Source organism: Syngnathus leptorhynchus, chromosome 3 (assembly GCF_054491065.1).
Source record: "Syngnathus leptorhynchus isolate UIUO chromosome 3, UIUO_Slep, whole genome shotgun sequence".
In the NCBI taxonomy this organism is placed as follows: Eukaryota; Metazoa; Chordata; class Actinopteri; order Syngnathiformes; family Syngnathidae; genus Syngnathus; species Syngnathus leptorhynchus.
The window spans coordinates 4,090,190-4,102,692 of NC_141197.1; the positions used below are offsets into that span (position 1 = coordinate 4,090,190).

The 12,503-nt window shown below is 42.7% G+C and overlaps 1 protein-coding gene across 1 annotated transcript; it reads right to left on the minus strand.

Moving 5' to 3' along the window:
• Nucleotides 1-801: 801 nt before the first annotated feature.
• LOC147058879 (tubulin alpha-1C chain-like) lies at nt 802-8,155 on the minus strand. Its single transcript, XM_085906886.1, has 5 exons — nt 8,006-8,155; nt 5,793-5,817; nt 5,047-5,269; nt 3,194-3,342; nt 802-3,118 (listed from the first exon to the last, which is right to left on the minus strand). Exons 2-5 carry the CDS (start codon nt 5,793-5,795, stop codon nt 2,141-2,143), a joined length of 1,353 nt encoding a protein of 450 aa, XP_085763012.1. The 5' UTR covers nt 5,796-5,817; nt 8,006-8,155; the 3' UTR covers nt 802-2,140.
• Nucleotides 8,156-12,503: the final 4,348 nt, after the last annotated feature.

The following is a 12,503-nucleotide window of genomic DNA, read 5'->3' on the forward strand; positions in this document are numbered from 1 at the left end:
TGAGCTGTTTCGGGCATGTCGCACCAAAAAGAGGCCTCAGGGACGACCCAGTACATGCTGGAGAGACTGTCTCTTGGCTGACCAGGGAATACCCTGATATCCCCTGGGATGAGCTGACTGAAGTGGCTGGGGAAAAAGTTTCGGCTTCCCTGCTGAAGAGTTCTCTGGATAAGGGTAGAGGATTCACCCACACACTCTGTGGCATCCCCATGCTCCCAGTTGGTGTTTGCTAGTTGTAGAGGACACATACATATGAGTCCACACTTCACACAAACATGCAGCAAATACTCACCCAGACACACACTGCACTGTTGCAACTGTCAGTCACCCCTGTAGTGTCATGGCAACAGCTTCCTGTTGAGATGTGTTGAGAAAAAAATGCGATGAATATTCGGACAAACTAGGCATCGACATTGTTCCACATAAAGTAAAATGTTCAGTGTTACAATAGTTTTACACTTATGTGCAGTTGAATAAGGCTTCAGTAACTGAAGAATAAAGAAGTTATTTGCAACAGAGAAAATATTACTATGATTTTACATGATTTAAAGAAATTCCTAGGCAAGGTTAAAAAATTATTTACCCGGGATTGATGGATAGAAGGATGGATGGATGGATGGATGGATGATCAGAGGCACTTTAAATGGTAGCAAATGTGTTGTGATTACTCTCATTGAACTATTCAACCACATTATTTCAGATATTTATTTTTACATCCCCTCATGAAAATGTTTAATTTTTTTGTAATTTGTCTTTTCAATTCTCTTTTTACATGACAAAAAAAATCTGGTATTCAAACAGTGGTGTGTATACCTTTTAATGTACATTCTATGATACATCCCAAACAACTCTGGCGAGCTACTGATTTGGATCCTGCATTTATCACTGAGCAGCACTTTTTATATACTGCAAGTCATTTCTGGCTTCTGGAGGAACAATTTTGGACCTGAAACAAACTTCTTTTAAAAAACCTGTTTTGGTTAGCTCCTGCTCCTTCGTGTGATTCTCTTCAAGTGAAAGTAAGCTTCCCTGGAGTTGCCAGTGACCCACTTCACCATAACACTGGAAGCGTACAAGGAAAGGGCAGGTGGAGGTGACAATATATATGGGAGACCACAATGATTAATGTGCTTCCAGAGATAGATTGAAGGAGGAAAGCAAGAGAGAAAATTAATGAACAAGAGGACCTGGTACATAGTGTTGCTATGGGCACAAGCAGGATCCAATAAAACAGATGTTTGACCTCATCTGGGTCCTAACACTAACAGAAAATAGTCGAGCATGCCAGCAAAGCAATTGTCATTTTGATGCATTGGAAATGGTTTGGTTTGGTATACTTGTGAATTTCTACTGGTGCAGCCAAAACCACCTGGAGCTGAACCCGCTCAAGACCGTGGAGATGACAGCGGACTTCAGACCCTTTACCACTTTCATCCCTCACTATCCACAGTAATACTATTCTCTCCACAGACATCTTCAAGTTCCTGGGATCCACAATCTCTTGGGACCTGAAATGACCCAGCCACATAGACTCTGTCCGAAAGAAAGCCCAGCGGAGGCTGTACTTTCTGAGACAGCTTAGGAAGTGCAACCTGCCACAGGAGCTGCTGAAGACCTATTGTTGGGTCTGAATATGATCAGACATTAAATCACATGCTGGAACGAAGAGGAGAAGACAACCAGGATGAGTTTACTCGCGAGGAGAACGATAGAGAAAGGAAGCTCAGTTACAATCTCCACCAGTTCTGAGTTCCTCCTCCACGTGCTCCTCTTTTTAATGTCTTGGTTGCCCTGGTTGCAGAGGCGTTGCTACACTAAAGGGAGGGGAGATAGTGGGTGTAGCAACGCTGATTAGCTAAGGAATGTAGTGTAGTGTGATCTAGCACTCGTCGGCCCTCGACCCCCGCATTGGGACTGCAGAGTCTGCTTTCTTCCCCCAACCAGTTGTCCTCTCCATGAGTGGCCGACTCCTCCTCGACTGTGATCAGATAACTTGAGGCACGTTGAATGTCGTTAAAGGTATTTAACTTTTAGTGATCCAACTAATTGTCTGGTTTGCACAATCAAACTAATCAGCAAATACATTCAGGATCACAGAGGAAACAACATTGTTTCCTGCAATCTAGTTCCTTTGTACGTCTTAATATTCCTCTCCTTCCTCTCCCTGATCATCAACTGAGTCGGCCCCAACCTCCTCATAATCCTTCTCTAGAGCTGCCATGTCCTCTCGGGCCTCAGAGAATTCTCCCTCCTCCATACCCTCCCCCACATACCAGTGAACAAAAGCGCGCTTCGCATACATCAGGTCAAACTTGTGATCGAGCCGAGCCCAGGCCTCTGCAACGGCTGTTGTGTTGCTCAGCATACACACAGCTCTCTGTACCTTGGCCAGGTCGCCACCGGGAACCACGGTGGGGGGCTGATAGTTGATGCCCACCTTAAAACCAGTGGGGCACCAGTCCACAAACTGGATGGTGCGCTTGGTTTTGATTGTGGCAATGGCGGCATTTACATCTTTGGGCACCACATCGCCACGATACAAAAGGCAACACGCCATGTATTTGCCATGGCGAGGGTCACACTTCACCATCTGGTTGGCTGGCTCAAAGCACGCATTGGTGATATCAGCAACAGTTAATTGCTCATGGTAAGCCTTCTCAGCAGAGATGATGGGGGCGTAGGTGGCCAGAGGGAAGTGAATACGAGGATATGGTACCAAGTTGGTTTGAAACTCTGCAAGATCGACATTGAGGGCGCCGTCGAAACGAAGGGAAGCCGTGATCGAGGAAGTGATCTGACTGATCAATCTGTTCAGATTGGTGTATGTAGGACGCTCCATGTCTAGATTTCGGCGGCAAATATCATAAATGGCCTCATTATCCACCATGAAGGCACAGTCAGAGTGCTCCAGGGTGGTGTGTGTGGTCAAGATTGAATTGTAGGGCTCCACCACAGCCGTGGACACCTGAGGTGCTGGATAGATGGAGAACTCCAGCTTGGATTTCTTCCCGTAGTCCACAGACAGACGTTCCATCAACAGGGACGTGAACCCGGAACCGGTGCCACCGCCGAAGCTGTGGAACACCAGGAATCCCTGAAGACCGGTGCACTGGTCAGCCTGGTGACACGGAGGGACATGAATTGAACATCACATTTGTCTTTGTAATCATAAATTCTTGACTTCAGTGCTCACAAGTTTACGTATTCTGTCCAGCACAAGGTCAATGATCTCTTTGCCGATGGTGTAGTGACCACGGGCGTAGTTATTTGCAGCATCCTCCTTGCCGGTGATTAACTGTTCAGGGTGGAAGAGCTGCCGATAGGTTCCCGTACGCACTTCATCTGAAGAAAACAAACCAGTGCCTCAGCTTTACTTAATGTTAATTTCAAGATTGAACTTTTTTTCTGGGGGGGTGTAATGGGGAAAGAAAACTGAAAAGCAAAACACTAATAGCCATCAGATGGCAGCAGTGAGTAACTCTTGGATGAGTTCACCATTTATCAAAACAACGTGGACGCTTCTGAACATGGCATGTCTCTGAATTCCACCGTTACGTTACAATCAGCTTTTTACCGTCAGTGGTGATATCATTAAATTTAAGACAGAGGTGTCACACGAGATAAAGTTTCTTTAAATTTCGAAGTACAAATGAACTGTTGTACGTAGTGTACATGTGCATTGCATGACGCATGAACACACTACTAAACATTACTACCGTATTTTTCGAACTAAAAGTCGCTCCGGAATATACGTCGCCATCAGCCATAAAATGCACAATAAAGTGAAAAAAACCATATATAAATCGCACCGGAGTATACGTCACATTTTGGGTGAATTTATTCGACAAAATCCAACACCAAGAACAAACATGAACGAGCAACAGGCCAAACGATACGGTATGCTAACGTAACAAACACAAACGAAGAGCTGCGACTAAGCCTGAGGTAACTTTAACAGTTATCCAAATAACTATAACATAAATAACACGTTTCTCAAACCATCTCTGTTACTCCAAAACATTAAATTCACAATCGAATTCATCGTCCTTTCTGTAAACAACAACAAGCGTATGCGTCGCGGCGCTGACGTCGGACTCCTCGTCAGTTGCAGTTAAAATTATTCCACAGGCCCATATAATGATATATAAAGTATATATCAAATAACTATCATATAAACAACAATATCAAACCATCTATCACTCTAAATCATTGAATCCTCGTCCTTTATGTAAACAACGTCGTGTGTGCGCCGCGCCACTGGAGTGGGACTCATCAATTGCAGTTAAAATTATTCCACAGGCCCATATAATTATAAACAACAATTTTATCAAACAATCTCTGTCACTCCAAGTCATAAATCCCGTGATCGAATCCTTTGTCTTTTATGTAAACAACGCTGCGTGTGCGCCGCTGACGTCAGTTGCAGTTCATATCACAGTAATCCCTTGCTACATCGCGGTTCGTTTTTCGCAGTTTCACTACATTATGGATTTTTGAATTTGGAAAATTTGTGAATAATTTCACATATAAGTGGTTCTTGAGTATAAATCGCCCCCCCCCCCACCCAAACTTTGAAAAAACCTGCGACTTATAGTCCAAAAAATACGGTACTAAATTGGGTGCAAATCGTTTGATTCAGTTGATACACCGATAATATTTTGTTTAAAAAAACGTTTTACTGTTTCTTTTGGTATTTTATAAACAAAAAAACTACAGATGTTTGAGGCGTCACTAAAAACTACAAAAAGCTTTTTTGGACCAAAATAGAAACCAAATCATATTCTGCTGCTGATTACTAAAAAAAAAAAAAAATAATGAGGTAAAAATATTTTGGAATTAAAGAGGCTAATCTTCTATTTGGTGATTTCTTTGTGATAGTTATAAAATACTTTGAAATTATAAAATTCTGTGAGCTTTGAAAGATCAGTCATAAAGCTTTAAATTGGCTAGCACAATATATGTTCTTTTATTTGGAGGGTGGAGGGGGCCTGGCATTAAACAAGTTAATGTTTTGATGTGCAGCAGTTCAGAGATGAGCTAGTTTACCAATGACTGTGGGCTCCAGGTCCACAAAGACAGCTCTGGGAACGTGCTTTCCCGCTCCAGTCTCACTGAAGAAAGTGTTGAAGGAATCATCTCCACCTCCAATTGTTTTGTCACTGGGCATCTGTCCGTCCGGCTGGATTCCATGTTCCAGGCAGTAAAGCTCCCAGCAGGCATTGCCAATCTGAACGCCAGCCTGTCCAACATGCACCGAGATACACTCACGCTGTAGGAGGGAAAATTAAGTTAAGGCCATTTAAGGTTATATAATATATTGTTACAAGTTGGGTAACACATTGGGTAATGATTTTCTACGCAGTTTAACAAACGTGAGTAATTGATTCTCTGTGGCGACCCTTGATGGGACAAGCCGTCCAAAAGGCCACAAAATCGACAACAAAAGTTTCCAGGGGAATTAATGGTACGGTGATTCGTGGTACTGCATAAAAATATAAGGAAATAATAATCTTTACAAGTTAATTTTATTGTCCCAATTGGCCAGACGAGTTAAAATATGGATTGTTTTCATTCAATAGTTTGCGTAAGTAAAATCCCCTTAATCTGTTGATTCCTTTCAGTGGTCCTCACTGGGAAGTGTCTCTACATATAAGTTTCCAATGGAAAGTTTTCAGCACCTTGTTAACATGGGTTCATAAATAATACAGTCCCGCCATATGCCTTGTCAGTTTATGAAATAAAAATTTTAACAAAAGTCTCAAAGGGAAATAAATAATCCCATGCACACTCACCATATTTCCTGAAGGAGAGGAGTTTCTGAAAGAAAAAGCAACAGTTTGGACAGGTGAAAACCATGTGATTGAATTCATTTAGTCAACAAATGATGCATACTGTAGTAAACAGAGCAAGGCTACCAACATAGTTTTGTCAGTTAGCCCCCAAGGACCACGAGTAGTCTGGCAAGCTCGTCCTACAACTAGTACCATAATTTTCGGACTATAAATCGCATTTTTTGTCATGTTTTTTTGGGGCGACTTATGACTATAAGTCGCGTTTTTTGTCATAGTTTGGGTGTGGGGGGGGCGACATGTGATTTTTTTCACAAATTTTCAAAATCCAAAAATCCGCAATGTAGTGAAACCGCGATAAACGAACCGCGATGTAGCAAGGGATTACTGTCATTTGAACTGCAAGTGACGTCACCCGTGCCGCGCGGCGGTTATTTACATAAAGGGCAAAGGATTCGATCACGGGATGACGACGATGACGAAGAGCCACACGTACTACAGGCATCATGAGCAGCTTTGTTTGTAAGTGACACGGAGGACGAAGAGATTGAAGGATTTAATGATTTGTAATGACACAGATGGTTTGAAAAACTATTATGGCTTTAACGCACGCCCGGTCCTTCTCGACGAGAGCTCTCTTTCACCTCCGTGGATGGAAGTCGGGGGCCGGCGCTCGGCCGGGTGGCTGTCCGGGGACGGTGGATGGGGCTCGGACATGGCTTTTATGCACGCCCAGTCCTATTTATGGAGCTCTCTTTCACCTCCATGGCTGGAAGTTCAGTAGTTTTTGGCTCGTTGAATTCTTGTTTTGTTAAATAAAGAGCCGTTTACCAAACCCACGTCTGTCCTGGTACTTTGTTAACGCTACAATATAGTTATATACTAGATCTCTGCAGCGCACGCGCGGCATTGTTGGCATAAAGAACAAGGAATTTGATCGATGGATTTAATGATTTGGAGTGACACAGATGGTTTGATAATATTGTTGTAATATGATAGTTATTTGAAATATGCTTTATATATCGTTATATGGGTCTGTGGAATAATTAGAAATGCTTACAACGGGTCCGACGTCAGCATATGCGGCACATACGCGGCATTATTTACATAAAGCACGATCGATTGATTTAATGAATTGGAGTGACACAGATGGTTTGATAATCGTGTTATTTTGTAATACTTACTTGAATAATTCTGAATGTTACGTCAGGCCCGTTCTCAGCTCCTCGTTTGTGTATATGTCACGTTAGCATACCGTATCGTTTAGCCTGTTGTTGCTGGTTCATGTCTGTTTTTGGTGTTGGATTTTGACAAATAAATTTGCCCCAAAAGTGCGACTTATACTCCGGTGCGACTTATATATGTTTTTTTTTTCACTTTATTGTGCATTTTATGGCTGGTGCGACTTATACTCCGAGCGACTTATAGTCCAAAAATTACGGTAGTTGTGGATTTTCCAGGCATGTTGTAGAAATGTTCATTTGAAAATGTGAAGACTTGCAGATTTGGTTTTATAATTGTTATAAATCATCAGCACTTCATTGGTTTAGTCATTGTTAGAAATCATGAGCACGATCAGTGTCTTCACATAATATCATAAAAATGTTATCAAAGGTAATTTGATCAAATTGGTTACTTTAGAATTATATCAAACTGGTAGCCTTCCAGCATTTGTTACGGAAGACACTTAAAAAAGGTTGGTGAGAGTTGGTTGGAGATGTATCAGATCCTCACACAAAATACAGCACAAACCAACCTTGGACAGAACCATTAATTGGGCAACCATCTTTCATCACCATGAACACACAAATTAAAACCTGTAGAAATCTCTCTAGACCAAAGGTTTGACGATAAACTGTAATTCCAGTTGGTGATTCAATGACGAAAACAAATTGTGCCTTGTTATTGTAAATATCACTTTCAAAATTAGACCACCCGACTAGATGATTGAGTCCATTTTGACAAGCCATCTACCTTTTCAAAATAATGACTCGGAAGTTTTCCTTGATCTTTGCATGCTAGTGTTCAAAAATTTTTATTAGCAGTAGCAGCTCTCAGTGGCTTCTACTCTAGGGCTACAATTGATTACATTGTTTAGTCAATAGTTATAAAGGACAATACTCCAATTTGAATATTCTGTAGGCATGGGATTATTTAAGTAGACGGACAACAAAGACCAAAACTTCTACAGTATTATAGTAAATAATTAAGCTTACCGATAACCAACTCCCGAGCAATCAGTGTCTGTTAATTCGTGATGTGGTTTGACTGACTTTGTAAAAGAGCAGCAAATACTCTTATGGATGGTCAAACGCTAGCTTTGCACAAAGACGTTCCAAGCGTATACAAGCTCTGAAGAGAAGATGCCTTAAAAGCAAAAGAACGTCATAAAGGTTTCAGGTGGTGTGACGTCATCGTCATGCGTTACTGACCACACGTAACTGACATTTGTGAACGTGACAAAGACTGACATGTGAACAGTAACGCGTATGTCAAATATGGATCGCCGTCATAATACGACGGATTCGGAAAAAAACACTTACACTGCTGCCTCAAAGTGAATAATAATGATCAAATAATTACCTATTCATTCTTAGTATGCATTCTTTAATAAATTATTGATTACTAATCAGTTATTATACAATATTCTGTCTCAAATATTCTTCCCGAAATTATTATTAGTTGTAGTTTGCTGTGGATAAAAACTACTGCATCATATTTAGAGCTGTGTCGAATATTTTTCATTCACGCAGCTGTTTCAAGTAACCAAAGAGTAATATTATTTGTTAGGATACGGATTTTAGCTATTGATCTGACTCCAAATTGCGATCAACACTTAACACAAGTTTCTATGTCCCAATCCACACACTGGCGCACCTAACAATTTTGCGAGTTCGTTCTGTCAAAGAGAAGACCAGTAGATCAATCAGACCAAATTTACCAATTGTTTATTCCTAACAATACAGGCCTGGGTCCCGGGTCCCTCACACTAAAACTCGTGCGTTTTTGTGACCACCAAAAGACGACACATTCTTCCGGGTTGCCCAGTTTTAAAGAAACACAATATGAATATTAAAGCATGCAAAATATTGTGTGATGATTGGTCGATGGTCATCTCCTCCCCGTCGAGGTGTCATCACTGTGGTCAGGAGTTGGGGATTTTCCTCTCGAAGCCCAACCACCTGGACGTGGTGTTGTTCTTTGTTCTCGTTCCTCACCGACCTTGAGGTGTTATCGTCCGGTACTCCCTTCGTCCCGTGCCATCCCGTACTCCCTGTCTGGTACTCCCTTCCTGGGCCTCCCTGTTCCATAACTCTTAGAAGAAAACAAGTTCATGCAGTGTGCCTGCATATTCCTCACCCCCCACCAATCCACACAAGCACTCCAATACTAGATATTATATTGATATGATTATATGTTTCACACAACCTTAAAAAATATGTTTGCAAACCGCTGAAAGCACATTTCTCTTTATATTGAAGAAAATGGGTTCCAAAAAGGCGGCTCGGTGGGGGAGTGGGTAGCACGTCCGCCTCACAGTTAGGAGGGTGCGGGTTCAATTCCACCTCCGGCCCTCCCTGTGTGGAGTTTGCATGTTCTCCCCGTGTCCGCGTGGGTTTTCTCCGGGCACTCCGGTTTCCTCCCACATCCCAAAAACATGCTTGATAGGCCGATTGAGCACTCCAAATTGTCCCTAGGTGTGAGTGCGAGTGGTTGTTCGTCTCTGTGTGCCCTGCGATTGGTTGGCAACCAATTCAGGGTGTCCCCCGCCTACTGCCCGATGACGGCTGGGATAGGCTCCAGCATGCCCGCGACCCCCGTGGGGACTAAGCGGTTCAGAAAATGGATGGATGGATGGATGGATGGGTTCCAAAAAGTCCCGCCTAGCTACAAAAACCGATATGCTCACACCTCACTGATTAAAGTACATAAGCATACAATTATATCCACACATTAAATCAATAAAAGAAACATTTAAAGCATGTAATTATACCTACACACTAGATCAATAAAGAAGACATTTTCAGTTTAAAAAGACAAAACTAGACATTTTTTGATATGTGATCAACTAAGTGGTAAAGAGAAATGTTATTATAACTTCATGATCTGATGTGAATTTTTGTGCACTTTAAAATAAATGGTTTTTTTGGTATATTGCTTGATATTGTGACTTATTATTTGCCTTTGTTGCGTGTTGTGCGGGATGTCCGTTGTTGACTCAAAGCAAAGATGTGGAGTTTAGAGTTGGTTCTTTATTTGCAAGATCTTGGGTTGTTTAATGGCGGCCAATACACAAGGCACGGCAGCAGATGAAACAACAGCTTCTGTCCCCAGGTCAGCTTGTTTTATACTGTCCGGAAAGGCGGGGACTAAACCACTTCTGGGACATATATGGACAGCAAGAGAAAGTAAAAGGAAGAGAGAGGAATTAAGTTCACAGATTTTTTTCTCAGGTTGATGAATTGGTTTGGTTACAATTACAGTTTTTATGATGCTGAGTACCCAGCACCAGAACTTTCTATACACCTCTTATTTGAACGTTGCCATATGTTTAGGCTCCTTTATTCCCTCTGATCGCTAAATATCACTACAAAAATACATACATTTTAAATTGTTGTAATATCTTATTATTAATTATTCTCCAGTGACCAGAGTCCAGTGTATACATGCTACCCTATCCTAGAGATGCACCGATCCGATATCTGGATCGGATATTGGCCCCGATATCAACAAAATAGATGGATCGGGTTTCGGAAAATGCTGCCGATCTGTGAGCCGATCCTTTCCTTAATCTATTGGGACGCGGGATACGTCATACGTCAGCAGCACATCTGCCGCATGCCACGAGAGTTTTCTAAACAAATGCAAAAATGGAGCGAACAAAAGAGTCAGCTGTGTGGAGGTACTTTAAACTGAACATGCCAACTAGCTCAACGGCAGTTTGTAATGTCTGCAAAGCTCATGTTGCAAGGGGTGGTGGTAGTACTGCCAGTTATAGTACTACCAATTTAATTAAGCATCTCCAGAAACACCACGCAACGAAGCACCAGGAGTTCCAGCAGTTGAGCAGATCAAAGGGAGCGGGAGATGGACCTACATAGCAGTTAACGTTAGCAGATGCACTGCAAAGACGGGAGAAATTCCCAGGCAATAGTCAAAGTCAAAGTCCGCTTTATTGTCAATTTCTTCACATGCCAGGCACACAAAGAGATCGAAATTACGTTTCCCACCGTCCCACGGTTACTAGACAGTACACAACACTCACATCAAATAGCACAAAGAGTAAAAACGAACAGACACGAGCAACGAATAAGTAATAAGCAAATAACCCAAATAATAAACAATAAATAAATAAATAGACAAATAAGAGCAGCAAAATGGAGCAAGCACGCTAATAGCAGACAGCCAGATCATAGCGCAAAAGAACAGGACGTCATGTAGCAGAGGGTGGAGGGAATTCAGGATCCGGACAGCTTGGAGCACGAAGCTGTCCCTGAGTCTGGTGGTGCGGGAGCGCAGGCATCTGTATCTCTTCCTAGAGGGCAGAAGTACAAACAAAGAGTGAGCGGGGTGACTCTCATCACACACAATCGCAGCCGCTTTGCGGGTGAGACGGGAGGCGTAAACTTCCTTCAGGGAGGGGAGTGGAGCCCCGATGATTTTACTCGCAGTGGTCACTATGCGCTGCAGGGCCTTCATGTTGTACTCAGAGCAGCCACCACCCCACACAGCGATGCAGCTGGAGAGGACGCTCCCAATGGCGCCATGGTAGAATGTGGTCATGACGGCGCAAAAGCTATGAGAATTACTGAGAAAGTGCTGGAATTCATGGTTTTGGATGGACAACCAATGAGTGTTGTTGAAAACGAGGGCTTCCGACGTTTACTTGAGCACCTGGAGCCACGGTACAATTTGCCATCGCGCAAGTTTTTTTCGGAGACCGCACTGTCAGAAATGTATGAGAAAGTGTGCGAACACTTGTCACAAGAATTAAGAGCTGTCGATGCCATGAACTTCATAACTGATATCTGGAGGTGTGCCCCATGTCTATGTTGAGTTTAACTGTGCACTGGTTAGACAGGAATCACACCCCTCGCAGTGCCGTGCTGCAAGCTAAAAACTTCCCCAGAGCACACAACGGTGACACAATTTCGACTGCCATTAAGGCAATCCTTGATAAGTGGAATATTCCGCTCAACAAAGTGCATGTCATTCTCAGGGACAATGCCAGCAATATGAAAAAGGCCATGGAAAAATGGGAGTGTGCAGCTTGGGCTGTTTTGCTCACACACTTCAGCTCGTTGTTAACGAGGAGCTACTGTCTCAGCGAAGTGTGAGCGATGCGATTACAAACGACCGACAGATTGTGAAACATTTCAAACATTCTCCACTTGCTTATTCACGGCTATATGACGTCCAACTCCAGATGCAAATGCAACCTAAACACTTACAACAAGACATCAGAACAAGATGGAACACGACCTAGTAGGTACTTCATGATACAGAGTCTGCTGGAACAGAAGCGCGTACTAGGTGCCTATGTTGTGGGTTATGATCTGCCCACAACACTGACTGCTAACCAGTGGGCCTTGCTGGAGAAAACTTGCACTGTTTTGGAACCATTTGAAGAGCTGACCAGGAAAATAAGCTCATCCACCGCCTCCACTGCTGATGTCATTCCAGCCATCACTGTCCTCAAGCGCATCCTGACCA